The sequence below is a fragment of the Helicoverpa armigera genome, chromosome 10 (genome assembly GCF_030705265.1).
Source record: "Helicoverpa armigera isolate CAAS_96S chromosome 10, ASM3070526v1, whole genome shotgun sequence".
Lineage (NCBI taxonomy): Eukaryota > Metazoa > Arthropoda > Insecta > Lepidoptera > Noctuidae > Helicoverpa > Helicoverpa armigera.
In genome coordinates this window covers 10313133-10331865 of record NC_087129.1, presented here as the reverse complement: position 1 = coordinate 10331865, position 18733 = coordinate 10313133, and the positions used below count along the sequence as shown (strand labels likewise).

The 18733-nt window shown below is 34.5% G+C and overlaps 1 protein-coding gene across 1 annotated transcript in view; it reads right to left on the bottom strand.

Annotated features, from left to right (window-relative positions):
• Nucleotides 1-18297, bottom strand: part of LOC110370994 (nose resistant to fluoxetine protein 6) — a 36066-nt gene extending 17769 nt beyond the window's left edge. Inside the window, exons 1-3 of the mRNA XM_021327038.3 lie at nt 17953-18297; nt 11531-11742; nt 2930-3123 (exon numbers count right to left, since the gene is read on the bottom strand). Of these exons, the coding sequence (XP_021182713.3) occupies nt 2930-3123; nt 11531-11742; nt 17953-18253 (707 nt within the window). The 5' untranslated portion in view covers nt 18254-18297. The remainder of the gene's footprint in view (nt 1-2929; nt 3124-11530; nt 11743-17952) is intronic.
• Between the last annotated feature and the right edge of the window lie 436 nt (nt 18298-18733).

Below are 18733 nucleotides of genomic sequence, written 5' to 3'. Positions count from 1 at the left end.
CTTCCCGCTTTGATAGCACGAATTTAACTATCCATTCAATATCTTGGAACCATTAGATAGTAAGATTGGGGCTAGATACGTTTCATAACTAGAGGAGGCCGGTCTGAAGTGGTCCGATAGTCTGATAGTCAGACGCATCTAATCGAATCGGTTATGTTAAATGTATTGGCAGCTTTATGCAGGTTGCACTAAGGGTCATCTCACTCTATGGTTGTTCAAATGTTCAATAGGATCAACTTGCCTGAGCCAATGGGTATCTCGATGGAAATAATTTTAAATATGGAATGACCTGTTTGAACTGCCTTTGGGTATCAGCATAATTCTGAACAAATTATGTTCCATTTATGAATTTAAATTTTTGTTATCTTATGTCGAACGCAAAAGAGGTCCTATGAGCCGAAGCCTTATAAGACTGCCTACTCACGTCAGACTTTTTGTAGGACTATCTGACGAGCGTTTTCTGACCAACTTTTTGTAGAACATGTGCATAGCACTACATAGTTGCTATCAGTGTCTTCTATGTTTTTCCTACAAAAAATTGGTCACCGATTATCGGACGTAGGCGGGCAGCCTTATCGGTTCCTTATAACGTAAGAAAAACCCACTTAACCTATCGCAACAAAGGCACCATCATTTTCCCTGTTGTTTCAATTAGTAATTCCTCTTGTGTTCATAGATGATATCTCAGTTAAGTATAGCTATGTATACTAAAGTATATAAGGCTACCTGTCATATCAGTATTGCATCAAAGATGACATAAGACTATTAATCATATTACATTACGACTGTTATATTAATATAATATTGCGCATTTATGAAAAGAAAGGGTTGGTAGAATATATATTTATTTCTAACTATTGTGTCATGGAACATTAATATAGCTTCTATTGAAAAAATAAAAAAACTGTAGAATCGTTTATACCGGCCTAGTAACTGAAGTAATTGAATTGGCGTTTGCCAATAAAAAAACAATTGGTATGCACCTTAAGCTCGTCCGACATTTTACATAATAATAATAAAAATCATTAAGGACAAAACGTACCAAACCTAGAAAAAGATCCCCACAAATTATTCAAAATCTCTTTTGAAATTCAGTCCACGTACAAAAACTATGCACGAACCAACCAACTATAACTATTTAATATTAATTAAACATACATAGATCTTTTATGACCTTATGGAACCATGGCTTAAGGTCATTATGTGCAATTATGCGCTTTGAGTATGTAAATCATCCTTAATTAATAACTTAAGCTGATCAATCATTTCGCTTCATTACACTTAGTGTTAGCGCTAATTAGTGGTAAATTATTGTGCAGAACAAATTAATGTGGTAAAGGAATGTTTGTATCTGTTTGGTATAGTCTCTGTATGTAATAACCAAATATTTATTATGCTACTGATGATACCGTATTTGCTAGGTTTAAAAGACATTGTTTTAAAACAAGTTCATATATTGTTGTCTTCATATGAATTGCCAATGTTATTTATAGTTGATATCAATGTATGTTTTTATAACAACAGTCTAACCAAGGAGTATTGGGTTGCCCGGGTAACTGGGTTGAGGAGGGTCAGATAGGCAGTCGTTCCTTTTAAAGCATTGGTACTCAGCTGAATCCGGTCAGACTGGAAGCCGACCCCAACATAGTTGGGAAAGGGCTCGGAGGATGATGATAACTACTAGAAGCAATTGAAGATTTTTCGCTGACATTGTAGAATTTCCCAACCGTGGCGTCAAAGATGGATTATCGAAACGCGACACGAATTTTGAGTAGTCATGTTTAAGAACGTAAGCTTATGTAACAAGGCTGTTAATTCAACAAAATAATTTTAAATATAATAGGTAAGTAAATATTGTTATTAATATTAATAACACAACTATGCACAAATACCCTGATTCAACAGGATGTCGTTTGAAACAATGCAACAAAGCAAGTCTACTATAACACAATACATATTTAAAGCACTAGTGTCTGTCGCATAATTGGTCTTACGGGTCGATGACCTTTTGCATTGCATTTTATTATGTTTAAATATTGTACCTATGAAAATTGTGGTGTAAAATGTTTTTTTTTGTGTATTTATCCGTCATACTCAAAAACGACACATTTTTCGATCAAAAACTGTGCCCAAAACGCCCACCCTTCATCACTTCCTATTTGTTTCGCTGAGAAGAATTACAAGGTTTTGTCTAATCCGAATTTACTTACTGGGTAGTGCAAATTTTTAGTGAGTAGGTACTAGGTATATGGATCTACCTTGACGTTCAACAATTTTTCGGAATACATTGTAACTCGCCTTGCATTTTGCCTAAAGCTTGTGGCACATTATAGCAGCACGGCAACAGCACGGCAGCAGCACGGCGTCGCCTCGAATTAAGACTACGGCTAGCTGCCAGCGCGCCAACCACGCGCTGTCCGCTCGCCGTCGGCGCGCCGTCCGCTCGCCGTCGGCGCGCCGACCGCGCGCCGGCCGCGAGGTGTAAGCTTGCTGTCACCGCAAACTCAATATTATTTTAAGACGATTATGATTGATGTTATAATTGAACACGACGTAATGACGTTATTTCGCTGCCGGCTCGGAGTCGGCGCGCAATTAGCACGCCGTCGGCGCGCTGTACGCATGAGGACCGCTCGCTTGCAGCACGCGGGCGGCGAGTCGAGTTGTGTGGAAGCGGCAAGCACGCTGACTGCTCGCCGTTGGCTTTTTCATATTTACATTACGAAATATATTATAATATACACGATTTAATGCTCTAAATTGTATGACAACTTAAATGCTGGTGTGGAGCCGTGCTGTTGCGGTGCTGCTGCAATGTGCCACGTCCTTAAGCCATCGTTTCATAACCAAACTATCTGACCCCTGCTATTAGAGACACTAGCATCTATGACAACCCATCAAATTAATAAGTAAATTTTACGTTACTTACATAGAAAGTGTCTTCCCAAAAGAGTATGGTCGTTTGAAGCTCTTCACTGAGCACATGTTGTTATGTACTTTGACTGATACTCCAAGGCCGGTCAGTCTCTGGGACAGCTCTTCTTCCAAGTCAAAGCTGCTGCAAGAACTGGGGATGCAGACTCCCCATAGTAGGCTGGAGTACCTTGGGACGCGGTGACCCATCTGTAACAAGAGAGTTTTAGTTAGGAGATGGTGTTATGTGGTTGGTAACGAATCGACGTGACTTATATGTTGTAAAATCATCTTCGTGCAAAAGTAACTCAGTCTGTTTTTCGCGCATCGCGCCAAAACTACTGAACTGATTTAAATGGTAGACAGATAGAATAGAGTCTGAGAAATACCATTTTGATTGCTTTTTATCCGGGAGCAGGATAATAGTTCCCCCAACACAAAAGGAACCGCGAGGAAAAGCTAGTTCTGAAATCATAAATCTGAGGAAATATAAATTGAATATCAATAAAAGTAACGATAGCTCTAGAGATAGATGAGGAGACACTCAATTTATAAATAAAAAAATCCGAAGCAAATCATGAACACAAGCTAATAAATAAACTATTAACACATAACATAATGATCATCTAGATCACGAACGCGAAACAAACCAAGGTTCCCAACTAGTTAATATTCTGAGAGTCCACCGTCCATCTACTTTGTTCGCTTATTTGGTCCCCACACTTGATTTTGAATCACAATCGAATTGCTACACAATAGCCCTTGACCAAGAATTGCTGAAAATATACAAAGAATTTATGTATAGATATCAACCCTTTGTGAAGACAATGCTATCCAATTTTGGTTCGGTATTGTTCGTAGCTCTCAAAGATAACGCGATTTCTATGTTATGAATATGTTCTGTTGTAGTTTGGTTCTGATGTGTATTGTTTTTCTTTATCATTGCTTGGTTTGGATGGAAGAATTATTGTGTGATCTTTATGCAGTATATACTGATAAGGTTGGTTTCTACCACGTTTGTTTTAAAGTTACAGAATCGAATGTATTCATAATCGAGTTAAAAACAGCAAGCTTTAATAAAGTAAGCATCTACCATTATTCAAAGAATTTTCACATAAGGCATGTGGAATATTCTAGATTACCAATACTTAGCCGGTTTTGGATACACTTTTTTACAAGTATATGTGTGGAATATACAAGTTTTATTTGAACCGGTTTTGGTATACTTTTTTACAAGTACATATATGAAAAATGTGTACATGTGTACATTATATTTAGCGTAACTTTGATTTACAAAGAAAATGTCTAGCACACAAATAAAGACCCAAGTACCATTGCCAAAAACGTCAAATATGTCAAAAGTGTCATGGAATTTAATATTGGGGTTTCCCCGTTTTCCTTAGTATATTCGAAACTAGGAAACTTAATATGGGCCCAACTTTTACCATTCATGTTTATGTGACAACGTGGCTAAGTTTTTTGTTACACACTTTATGAATGTTTGTTTTTTTTGTACAAATAAATATTTTCCGGTTATCACATAGATGATCTTAGAATGATGAATTGGATTCGTGATATGAATTTTAAGTCACTCCAGAGTAAGAACAGTAACTTAACACAACGGAAAGAAAAGGTAACCAAATTCTAATTTCTTGTATCTCAAATGTAATATCCCGAAATAAAATGTAACGTTAACAATATTTTATCAAGTTTGCTAGGCGTAGGTAGTAGGTAATTAATTAAGCGCGAGTTGTAGGCGTTAAACGAAGTTTAGACTTATTTTGGAAATTAAGTTTATTGTAGACTAGTCGATTTCCTGCGGTTTCACTCGTGGAAACTACTGTACCTACCGGGATTCAATATAGCCTATGTTGATGAGGATGAGTGTAGCTTTCCAACAATGAAATATTTTTTTCGAATCGGTTCAATAGTTTTGGAGTCTTTGGGGTACAAACAAACAAACATACAATAAAATAATTTTATTAGTATAGATGTATGTAGGTAGCTTTTACTTGAACTAAAAATACATTTTGTGAAGACGTCAATATAATTTTATACTAACAGCTTTCGTCATCCTGCTTCCTCCGTGCATCTGCCATCATCATGACATGATCTGACAAGCCTTTCTCAAATATTGGGCTATCTAACAATGAAAGTATTTGGCTAATCGATCTAGCTAAGTAAGTAACCTTGAAGGAACGCTAGCTACCCCTTGGTAACACAAGTTACGAGACTTCCAAGTTTCTACTAACTGTCAAACATCTAGAAATGACATCTGGTAGAAACAGCCTAGGCCCAATCATTAGTCACAGTCAGAACCATATCTGAAAACGAATTATCTAATCATATTTGAATAGGAATGATTATTTAAATTAATGTTAATATGTTCTCGTGAAGACAATATATCATGCTCGAGTAATGTCGTCCTTGAACCTGAGACCTGTCACTTTGTTATATGTCATTGTGTCTTTTAGGCTGGTTGTATGCTTGGCGATTGGTGGCAGCAACTTTATGTTGCATACCATTGTTGTGTAGTACAGATGTGTTTATGTTTCACTTCCATTGTTGTAACTGAACTGCAGTTTAGGATTATAGAAATCTGAATTAATTTTAGCCGACTTCAAAAAAGGAGCTTCTCTCTTTGACCTGTATGTTATGTATGTTTATGCTTGATTATATCACTTTTTACTGACGCAAACTTGAAGAGATCTTCAAGTTTGCGATCTTCATAGTATTTGGAAGTTTTTTTTTAAATAGATGTATTTGGGTACAATAATATCAATTTAAATTACTTAGGTACATGTTTTTTTTTATAAATTACAAAAAAAAACATTTTTCTTTCATTATTCATCATTTCTAAATTAACTACGGTTCGTGGCTCAGACAATTCTTAAAAAACATTTTCCCGTGTGTAACAAACCTTAATCTTAGTTACTTAATCCTAATGTCATTGTGAATGTTGGTAATTCTCTTTTGTTTATACATCAATGCTATTCACCTTTCGTTAGGCCAAAGGTGACAGTTCAAAACTAGAATACAAATAGTTTACAAATGAACAATCATGACCTATTTTCACTGAAAATAAAATGTATTTGAAGAAAAAATATATACTTTTAATTTTTAGATACATACGGGCTTTTACAAATTTTCAAGATATTTTTATTTATTTAGGTATAGTTGGTGATTTACATAATTTATTTGATTTTTGCCTATAAATGCATTCAAAAGAGATAATACTATTTACTTATTTCATGAACAACCCACATTTTTAGTTATGTTTTTTTTTGTATTTTAGGAGTTTCTTATCCAGAGTTTCAATAGATCTAAGACAGACACTAGTGCCAAAAAGATTTCGATTGCAAGGTACATACACCATCAACGGGTCCAAGGCCTGCTTTCATTTCTACTACAATCTGTATATCCGTAACTAACATGTTTTTATGATCCCTCGCAATGTATTTGTCTAGATTATTTTAGGAAATGTTCTAGTCATTATTATATTTCAAGATCACTACTGTTTAGGCACATAAAATATATTTAATTTTTATTTGAAAATTACATATTTGTTAAACTATGTAACGAGTTGGACAAGATTGGCATGTAAGGTCAGATGTTGCTAAAATGATTGGGTTCTGTAGTCCATTAATTGGTTGTTTAAGTAAAGCTAAATTCAGGTATCAATTATCACCCGGGGCTGCGGATTGTTCGAAAGAGATACCGCGGCCCTGGTACATAACAGGCCCACGACGGAACACGACGGTTTTTAGTCAGTAAGAGTCTGACACTCCCTCACCGCTGCTAACCCACAGCGGGAGGGGTCACTTGATAATTTTTAACGTCGCTAAAAAAAAGGTATCAATTTTCGTACTTGCTAACTTACTTTATTTAGATCTATAGGTTCTTACAATATTTTTTTAAATTGCATAAGATAATTACCAGTAAAGTTACGTTACAGAAAATTCATTCTAAATACCGATAACAAGGTTCTTGCCCCAACCATGCGGAACTCTAAAAAACTCGAAACTTGTGCCATTGTATGCAACGCATGTATAACATATTTTTTTTACAAAAGATGTCTCGTAACGTTAATGTTACGTGGTCAGACTTTAAAACGGTGGAGCCGACCTTGAATCTTTGAGTTCCGTTCGCGAATTTGATTGTTACACGGAGTAAGGAATGATAGCAAAGGTACCATAAGGAAGGTAAGTCAGGTGCTTTAGGCTAGATCAGTTACTAGAACTAACCTGTCAAAGGTTGGTCCTGACTGATTGGTGATATTGTTTTGAAAAAATGGGCGGCGTGTAAGAGCGGATATAGCAAGATTCGTCTCGTCCCCCGACCACTCGCATTTTGGCGCGCTACTTTCTTAAGAGATTTTGCTTTATGACATCTCTGCTATTAATTTTGTTTTCTATGGATTGTTACAATATGCCACCATATTGACACCATATTAAAGACGTCATGCTACTGTAAAGAGTAGCTCTTGATATGGGGTACGCATTGATAAGCATTTACTTATAAGTTTAGTTGACGTTTTGGGTTTTGATGGTTGAATTAATTAGTGTTTAACGAGCTGTTAACCATTGTTTTTTATGTGTAGCCTAAATCTTTAATCCTATTGTAACTGAATAGAAATACAGTATGGAAAACTTATAGACCGTTAACGACTAGTATTTAATTTAAAAGTTTTAAATAGCTACAACATTAGTGGAATGCAATTGCGAGTATTTTTTTATTTATAAGAAATTTTTCATTTATAAGAAAATTATACAAGATAGTAAATCAGACCGTGTCCAACACGTGATTTCATTTTATGAATGAAACGAATCATTGATAAAATTTACAATTTAAATATTTCCTACAACTACTTTAAATATTCCTACCTTCTATTTTGCATTTATAAATTCACGCTAACTCCTCAGAATTGTAGACAGAAATACCAAACCTGTATTTTTTCGCAAAAGTGACTCAACAGTAATATTATTGATTTGGCCTATTTTTACTAGACAAGTCTGCTCAAATTGATTGAAATATATTCGTAGAGAATTAGTAATCAAAAACTTTGTCATATTCTCGTATTTTAGTCGTAAGTGAATCACGAAGTCGCTAGACAGAAATAAAAAGGGATTGTTTGAAGGCCTTTTTACTAGTTTGTCATGTAATATATTATAATACAGGTTTATTATATTTTCAAAAGAATTCTGCAGACTTGTTAGCATAGTTTTTTTTGACCATATGTTAAACTATAGATCCAAGTTGTCATTAAACATTTTGGGCAGTCGTTACGGGTAGTCAGAAGTTAGTAAGTCTGACAACCAGTCTTGCCAAGGGGTATTGGATACCCCGTATAACTGGGTTGAGGAGGTCAGATAGACAGTCGCTCCTTGTAAAACACTGGTACTCAGCTCATCCGGTGAGCCTGGAAGCCGACCCCAATATAGTTGGGAAAAGGCTCGGGAGATGATGATGTTTTCGTTACCTCATTTCGATTCATGACTCCTATTTAAGCCAAGTTTTGTGTCTGTCAGTGATTTTAAGACTCCTCATATTCTTTAAAGGGCAGTGCCATTTTTCCCACATGTCGATTTCTGAGAAAAAATACCTACCAAAACGAAATGTGTCAGGTCATGGGCTATTTTGAAGACCAGATGAGCCATAAATGTAAATAAGACAATGTCTTTTAAAGCAATCATGGTGTATAAGCTTAAAGTGAAGATCGTTATGTAGAAAAACCGACAAAGTGCGAGTGGGGCTAGCGTACCAGGGTTTCCGTAAAATGTTCTATAAAATGGCTTAAGACCGTGTTAGTTATAATATGGTTTGTGAGCCTCCTAAAATATTTATGTTATTCTAATTTTCAGTTGTTGTAGCTTTTTTGTTGATATATAATACTTTTTAAACGAAAATTTCAACTTTCTAAGTACATATCACGTTTATCGAGATTACAGCCTGGTGAAAGACGGATGAATGGACAACGAAGTTAAGAACTTAGTTACAAATTGTGTTGTTGTCGTGTTTTTCCCTTCATGTACGGGACCCTAAAAAACAAGTGACGCATTAACAGTAAGGAGGATAAATAGTTGTAAAATAAAAGGTCATTATCGTTCACATGCTACAGCTGTTTTCATACTTTTTGTGAATGCAAACTTATGTAATCGGAACAAAGCTGTTTTTGCCGTAACGGTGCAGCATTGACGCAAGCAATGCACCAGACGTAAGATTATACCTAAGATTATATTATATATTGTCTAATATTAACCCTAATTATTAAAGCAAAAACGCCAATCCTAGTTATAGAACCTGATTTTATTTACAGTTTCTATCTGAAGAGACCGTTACATATAATCTTCAATGCTTTGTATTAAACAGATTCTGGCACGATACATTGTTTTTCAGTAATTTTTAGACGAAATTAGGAGTAGCAAGACCCTTATATCTACTAATCGACTAATCCTAAAGTGAACACCAGCCTAACAAAACTGACCTAAAACATTTAACCTACACAACTATTAAAAATATATTCCAATTAAGAAAGCCGGGCTACCAATCAGTCCCAAACCTGTACGATGGCGCAATTGGCCAAGGCTGGAAAGCAGGCTTTTATCCAAGGTCACGGTTATAAGGCCTGGCCAAGTTAAGTGCATTCTTGCAACAGATCTTACGACATCACCCCACCTACAAAATGCAACATTTGGGGTAAAATGCGTGCGATATGTATAAGGCTTTTTTGTTTCTGAAGAATTATTTTTGTTACATATTAAATTAATCCATTTTTGGTTTTCGTCGGATATGTTTGCCGTCCCGAAGTTAGCTGGTAGTGGCATAAATACAATAATTAAGTACCTATAATTGAAAAGATAGACTATTTGCTGCTTCTGTGTGAGGCGTAAAATGGCAGTCTTTAGCGAGACAATGTTACTTAACGAAAACTGTGACTGTTTTTACAAACATGTATCTACGTCGAAAATTTTTAGGAAGCGTCATAATTCCTGAATCAATTTTAAAGATAGGTAGTTAGGATTTTATTGTTTTGATTTTTTCCCAGCCTACAATGTTTTTTATTGCACTATGATATTGTGCGCATTTTAATAATCCTATTTAGTCTGCTGTTGCCTGAATATTTTCACATTTCCATCAAGACATAAAGTGTCGTATATAAGTTATGTACTTTTCACATGCTTTTACTTAGCTATGTATTGTGATAAGTAGTTAAGTCAAACACGTGGAAAATATTTATAGTATCCTTAGCTTCATTAGCATTTCAATTTATTTCACTATTAGAGCTAGGACACAAGGTTGCTTACACTGAAAATAGAAGTGTGAAAACTTGTGTTGGGGCTGGCAGCCGAGTACCAGTCTTATACAAGGAGCGATTGTTTTAAGCCCAGTTACCCCTAGGTAAGACCGGTTGACAGACTTATTGGCACTAGGTCACCATTACTGAAAGGCAGTATAGAAAAATACCCAGCAATTAAATACATTTTTATATAGCCGAAAATAGAACCTATTGTTAAAATAATTTTATTATATAAATAAATTTATTATATATAATGTACCTATTATTGTAATATAGTAAAATTATTTTGCAATTCATATTGTCGACCAAAAACATTTGTTAAAATATTCTACAAAACCAATTAACGGCCCTAACATCAATTTAAATTGAACACCTGTTACCGATAAATAGCGAGACGAACCATATTTTTCTATCAAACACGTTAAAATGATTAAAATATTCGCGGTTTTTTTACGCAGTCCTACGCGTTACTATTTTAGGCTGATATAATGATTATAAAGATATATAATGTAAATGTAATAATATCCAGTTTATGTTATAATTAACATAATTATTTGGTAAAACCATATCCGTATTGGTGACAGGTACCAATGATTTGATGAGCTATGAAATGAGATATTAGGGGAATCTAATTTCATTTCAGCCCACTCTATATTTTTGATGTCATATAATTATTTGAAATCTGACAATCGAAAATGAATTTAGCGTTTTAGGGTGGGTTTTTATAGCAGAAGTTTTTGAGTGACAACTGTTAAGTTGATAAGTCATAAATATTTTGTAGTTATAATAAATAAAAATGGTTTTCCTCAATCATAAATTACTCAGTGGCTTTGTTTACTGTTATAAGATGACAGATTGTTTAACAGTTTTTTTACATAGATACGAAAGTTCACTATATGGAAAGCTATGGAAATTCACAATTCGATATTTTGTTCTACAATGTGATTCAGTTTCAGATAAGACGATCGGTTCTGAAAAGTATTTAGATACTAAAGATACGCTATCAATTAAAACAAGGTAGTGCGTTAGGTGGACTTTGGTTATTTTGTTTTCCGAACCGAAGAAAGGTTTCAGAAATATTGAAGGGCTGGCGGAAAATTGGACGACATATTTACAGTTTTTTTTTGTCGTCAACAATATGTTATTGTCCTCTATAACATCGTTCATTCTCGCGGCTTTTCTGCGCGGGATCACTAATTCACTAAGTTCATAGGGGCGTGAAAAACTACGGTGATGGCGTTAAAAAGCGTTGCAAAATCCACTAGTGGAAAAGCCCTATAAAAACATAACCAAATAAAAAAAAAAATAGTTTACACTTACATCGCTAACATTACTCCTGATATAATGGCCGCTGTGCACCAAGCTGTCGATTTCATCCAGATTTTTGTCTCCACCGATGCTTATCTGCAGAGACGCGAGACAGTACTTTCCTCTGACCGCGCCGTCGATGCCGAGGCATTCGTCATAGTCGCCATATTGATTTCCATTGCCGCTTAGAATGCCTGACGGGGGCTTTGCAGTTGCGTCGAACACTGAAAAGGAATGTTATGTTTTAGTTTTTCCATTTGAGAAGTGTGTAGAAAGAAGATAAATTTTCGCATTACAAAGCGCTTGTAAAGCACTGGTACTCAGCTACATCGACAGCTCAGCGGTTAGACTGGAAGCCGACCCCAACATAGTTGGGAAAAAGGCTCGGAGGATGATAACATGTTATCAGAAAGTTTTCATATGTTGGTAACTAGCTTGTCCTCTCTTAAGGTGCAATGATCTAAGTATTTATCGTGTTTTCATGGGTTAGTTATTTCAAATAGAATGTTCCCCGCTGTTGTACTTATGTCCCGAAAAAATCGCTTTCTACAACCGCGTAATAAGCGTATGTCGTTTCTCGGGCTGTTAACTATCTACGTAGGTACCAAATTTTAAATGTTGTCCGTCTTACCACAAAAACTTTTAAACGTCAGTTTATGCCTTGTCTAAAAAAATGTCAAATTATGACGTTGACATATGGTTCATTTTGCAGCCAAAATTTTATTAGACAAGTGTAAAACAGGGTTTAAAGTTTTTGTAGTAAGGCCCAATAAGTTTAGTGACCTATGTATACCTATGTTAAACTTTGCACATTTGTCTAGTCTAGTACCTACCTATGTGGTATGTGGAGCTGAGTTTCAAATTTCAACTCACTGACAGTCAGCTCAAAATATTATATCACGTTTATATTGTGTAACTTACATGATTTGCCATAATTTAGTATATAACTGTTTTACACGTGTCTCATTTCGAGGCAATAACCTTTTGTGGTAGTGACAAGGGACGATAGGTTTCTACGCAAAATGGTAGATTGATAAACAGGTTTTCTTATGTTATCGGATATCTAGGGTCCGTTGCTAGGGTAAAAATATGTCTAGTTGTTAATATTTCACGTAGGTACGTAATACGTACTTTTAGATTTATTTTTTCACCTTAGAGGTTTCGAGCTACGTCCGATCCAAATAAAAGTCTTACTTTACAAATCTTTATATGTACCTATAGTTATCACTAGAACTTAATTTTATTCGATATATGTATACACCGTAGAGGCAAGTCAAAGTTATCAGGTGAATACTGAAACTTAACACTTTATTTCAGAGATGAAACGTTATTCTATCTCTGCCACATTTACGTAAATTACAGTAACTCTTTCTAGTCAGAGTTAATGTAAAGAGTTAATATAATAAGCAAATATTAATGAACACATCTAACCCTCAAAAGTCCAACGCCATTTTTCGATCCAATTTCGATGGAATACCTTACACACTCCAATCTCGTACATTGAACCTTGTATGTCAAATGTCACTGGTGAAATGACTGCAGGCAGTGAATACGAAATGTCGTAGTGTACATTCAAGGATGCCATTGGCGTGACTCGAATGTATAGACGCAGAAAACTGAGAAAAAAACCCGTGGGATGTAGACTGACTGACGGCCGGCGCTGGCAGGGTTGTTTTAGTTTTTTAGTCATTTTCTTGGTGAGGGTTCGGTGGGATGAAAGTTTGTAGGCTGTAGATATTACTTGCGTGTTTTTTGAATCAGGATGTGCCAAAAGTTAACAGATACCGGGGTTCGTAGTAACCTCCTAAGGTTTGATAGCAATTTATATAGAAATTCCTATATCGTACATTTCTTATATGTAAAAAAAATGCAGAAATACATAAGGTATTGCCGTTAAAAAACAAAAAAAATATAATGAAATAGTTCTTGAATAAGGATTTTTTATTGCAATTTATATAATTCAAAATTACAGGACATAAATTCATAGGCGTAGATTACGCTTAGCTGCTTATTTAGATATGCTTATTTTTTTTTACTATTAGAAACCTAGATTTGAAAATAATCTTGCACATTTAGTAAGATTTCGTTTATATGTTATAGTTTTAGTTGTTTTGTTGTACAATATTAATCTACATGTGATGTACACATAAACCAACCCCATACCGAGGGTATTATTAAAAGTCAAACATAAGCTGCGTATTTACAAGGCACGGTTACTTAGCTGTAACTAAGAAGTGATAATTTCTGGTAATACTATGTGTATATAGTAGTAATGTTTGTTTGTTTGTCGTGATTATCCGTCTCGTGAGAGCTAAATGGAATTATGACGTATCATAGTTCTCGTAGATACGTACATAAGTTCTATTGTGTGTATGACAATATTTGATTCCTTGGAATTTTTGTAGCAGGGGACAACACTTGATGGCAATTTTGTAAATTATTGTACGTCAAAATGAATGGCTTTTCAGATTATCTATGTATACTCAAAATAAAACCGAAGCGCTAATCTCAGAAACTAGTAGACCGTTTTCAAAAATGACGTCATGCGGATTGTAGTTCCCGCGGGCTGTACTTCCCACGGGATGTGAAAGTGTAACTGGGTAAAGTTAGTTATCTATAAGAAATATGTAAAGAAAAGTTAAAGAATAATAACTGCACACCAATTTCCATCGTATCTTCCACATGCTTCTCAGATTTACTCAGATTTGCATTCCGTAAGCGTATACAAGCATTTTACTAGCAAAACTCAAGGTATTTTACCTAACCGTCTAAATTCTACTTGTAAAATATTGAGTAACGGATGTTTTGTTCCAGGCAGGGATTTTGGGTAGTTTTCATTCGAGTTTTACCTTATGACCTGTTTTGTAGGCGAGATGCGTTCGAGTTGGTGTTTGGACTACTGATTTGAAAGTTGTGTCAATGACATGTGATCTAATCTTGTTTTGCGGTTAAAAACTTATGATTCAGTTAGAAAAATGTTTTTTTTTTTGGTAGGTTTAAGAGTTTAAGGGCTTTGACCGACCTCTTGGTCGTATATTGTGTGGACTTCAAAATGTTTGCTTCAAGGGTTATCGGATGTTAGATCAAAAGAGAGGCTCATACATTACTAGTTTAACTTTAACTGTAGGTTTTTATGAACGAGCGTACTGTGTGATCATAACAAACTGGTAAGATATTTTGTCCATTCATAATCCGAAGAATATTCTATCATTGTTCCCTTTAAGAGAATTTAATAGATGGAAATAGTAAAAAGAAGGCTAGGCAGATGATAAGATTGAAAGTGGTTTAAGATGAAAAGGATGTCACATCGTAGGCTGAAAACGGAACAACCTAGATATTAATGTGATCCACGAGCCCTCTATGTCGTCAAATGAATTTAAAATTAATTATTTTGATAAGATATTAAGTTCCGTATATAATTGGGTATTATAAATAGCTATTGTCATTAAGTAAGTTATTAGGTGATGATTTGTGATTAATTATATGTTTATTCATAATGTCAGTTCCGTGATATAAATTAGTTATCCAAACTAATATTATAAATGCGAAAGTAACTCTGTCTGTCTGTCTGTCTGTCTGTCTGTCTTTCTGTCTGTCTGTCTGTCTTTTTTTCACGCCTAAACTACTGAACCGATTTGTGTGAAATTTGGTACAGACATAGTTTGAAACTTGAGAAAGGACATAGGATAGTTTTTATTACAAAAAAAAATAAAAATAAAATCATTCCGGACATATAGCGCCATCTATTGGTCAAATCAAAAATCTGCTGGTAGTCACTATTCCACGCGAACGAAGTTGCGGGCAAAAGCTAGTCATTTATAAAATTTAAAATAGACTGTTTTTGTTAAAAATATATTAAACGGCATTATTACGATTACAACTAGTTTTCTGTTGTCATTTTTTTAATGCGGAAGTGTTGAAAAAAAATATCGGGTTTAATATTTAGAATAATTCATGAGGATTAATATGATATAAACTATTAACAAATATGGGACAAAACACGTGGTTCAACTAAAACCTTTTATTGATATTTAAATCAATTAAGTTATTTTTAAAATTGAGCGTATACAAAGCAAACCAATATAAAATTCTTCTATAATTTTATGTATTCATTGATAATCAAGTTTTATAGTATAGGTAAGCGATTGACAAAATATAAGCTTTGCTCTTTTTGGCAACATAAACGTCAATTTTCTCAAAATAACTGATTACTATGAATTTACAGTTAACAGTTAACCTATGCTATCAGTTAAAATGGGTCTGAAACGACTTCATACTTAAAAGCAGATGTAATTTTTAGTGCATTTAGTATTATCGAAACTAACCTCATGATTAGGTACAAATACACATTCATATTTTAAAATAAGCAAAATATTTCATATTTCAAGTAAAAATGACCATTGCCCAGCCCCGCCCTATTGATTAAGCGTTATTGAAATAATGACCATGATACTACTTAAGTAAGCAAATTGCAAGTGCTATATTAACACGGCACGTTCGCAAAATTCTACTGAATGTCAGTTCATTGCACCTCCACATTATTTCCATAAGAACAGACTGCAGACTAAAAAGTCGGCCGACTGTTTAGCCGCTGGTTGTTGAAAGGCTCTTCTAACCTACAGACAGACATGTGTTGCTAGGGAGTTTGTTGCGCTACATCTTTTTCCCAGCAAAAACACATGGGAAGTGGGTGGGCGTTTTGGGGGCTGTCTTTTGTATATTTCAAAATGTGCAGTTTTGCAGCCAAGTGCGAATAAACGGATTTTGATTTTGGTTGGCAATTTCTTTTTCTAAAGAAAATCTTGATTCCAATCAAAGTTTTCAGTCGGTCTAATACCGGATAAATACCTGATGGTTGTAAAGTGCGTACTACCATACTGATTTCTGAGCTCAAAAAAAACTATCGGCCGACTAAAAGTTTGCAGTGTGCTAGTACTCTAATACATAGTGATTCTTTCACATTCGTTCCGAGAACGTAAACAAAATGACAAACAATCGGAATTTCTTGATATCGAGTACAATACCGATCTCGATTTGACAATTATCGAGAAACATTCGATTTTCATTTGAAATAGTGATGGAGTTTAAAAATATATCGAAAAGATATTATGTACACAAAAGTAGTGAAAATAAATGGATTGCAATAATTTTGAAAATATCGTATCAAAATATAGTGAAACAATAGAACACCTTTATTTCTCAGTAAAGTTTAATTGTATTGCAAATATTTATAAATGATAACAAAACGATAAAATTAATAATACTTTGTCCAAATTGCAAACTATTGAATTTATAAAATAACAGTTTTGTAACAACATAATATATATATTGTATTGTTACTAGGTAGTAAAAAATGTGAAATATGATTCCAAACATATTTAGGTCAATAGAATTTGATGCTTGCAATTTTTTGGTATTCATACTCATAAAATGTATTCATAACTACAATTTATGAATCAGTGAAACATTTCATACTTATTGATGATATTTATTGTTTGTTGAAATCATAGATTTTTTTATTTTATTAGTTAGATGCTCCATCGTCCGAAACCTTTTAGATTTGACGAATTTGAGATACATTTTATTTTAGAGATTTCCGAAACTAGATACTACTAAAACTATTTGTGGAATAGTTATAAGAAACGAAGACAAAAAAACATTAAATTTTTGCCCAAGTACAAAAAATACAAAAAATACTGCAGTATGACTGCCTTTTATGAGACTTAATGTTTTCTGGTTTTCTTTAAACTGCTAGCAAGCGAAAACTGTAAACCATACATACTTATACATATACCTAATTTTGCATATTAGTATCGTATGTTTTTGCACTCATCGGAATTATAAATTATGTCTTAATTTGCATGTAAAATTATAACGAAGTCTTTTAACGTAGAGTTTAATCCACTTTCATTCATAAGAATTGTCCTCCAAACAATCTGACTGACCTTTCTTTAAAAACGAAAGTTTAGTCAAAAGTTAACTCGTTTTGTATTATTTGTAAATATACATATTTAGGAATAAATTATTTCGTATTTGTAACTAATGGTATTCTTATGGCATGTAACTATTTTTCAAATACATCTCACAACACAATTTTTGAGAGAAAATTACGTGATAATTTTCTTGTTATTTACGGGGCAAAAAAATATTTAAAGCATTTCAGAAAGTGATAATACTTAGGTAATCGTTTAATTAATATCGGAAAATCTCAAAGACACCAGTAACAAGAAACGGACATACAAATCAAGTTAATGCGTTGCACATTCGGATATGTTTTTCGGATATCGACAAAGGTTACATCACTAATTTCCTAAATCCTTGCAAAATTCAGAAGAGAAGGATAAGGATATAATAATAACTTTTAATCTATTTATTTATTGTCAAAAGCAATATTTTACAAACTACCCTACATAAAAAAAATTGTAAATATTTACTTTTCAGGGCCCATAGCTCCAATCGGTCCAGGCTGTCCAAGTAAAGCTGGCTATCCCTTCTGCACTGCTCGCTCGTCCCGTTCGTAGGCACCACAAGTTTCGGGAACCTATCCCACAATTCCACAATATTAAAACGTCCACTTTCATCAAAAGACTCATTTTTCGCGGCTACTTTTAATATAGTCCCATTTAATATCGAATCGGTTAATAAACTTTTGTCTGGAAGTGTTAACTCGATGCACTCCCGCGCAGCGACGGTTGCGATCGCGAGGAGCAAGATTGCGCATGCGCGCGGCGCCATGATGTTACACTGTATGACGGCCGGCGAACAATTCGCGGGTATATCTGAACCGATCTGAACGTGCGTATTTGTTACTATAACCGATGAATCGAACAATAGCGTTGAGTAATTTTTTTAAAATATATCATTGGGTAATTAAGATGGGATTTTTGAAATCGATTGATTTAATTGTTTTGTTAATTAATTTGGTGACTTCGCTGTATTGTTAGTGTCAGATTCCACAGGTGTTGTTGATGACGGTTGATCGGTGGGTGGGTCCGATATTTGGCTGGCGTTGTGACGTCATTTGACGAGCCCGGTACGGTAGCCGTGACGTAATGGCAACATTGAAATGAAAAAAGTGGTAATTCAAACAAATGAGGTTTGTTGTTTAATTTAGCGTGTAAAGTAAATACTATGGTCTTGAGATTATGTCCCTCAATGTTATGTTTTTGAACGTCACCGTAGGTAACTTTTCACACCTATGTTGTTTGTTGTTAA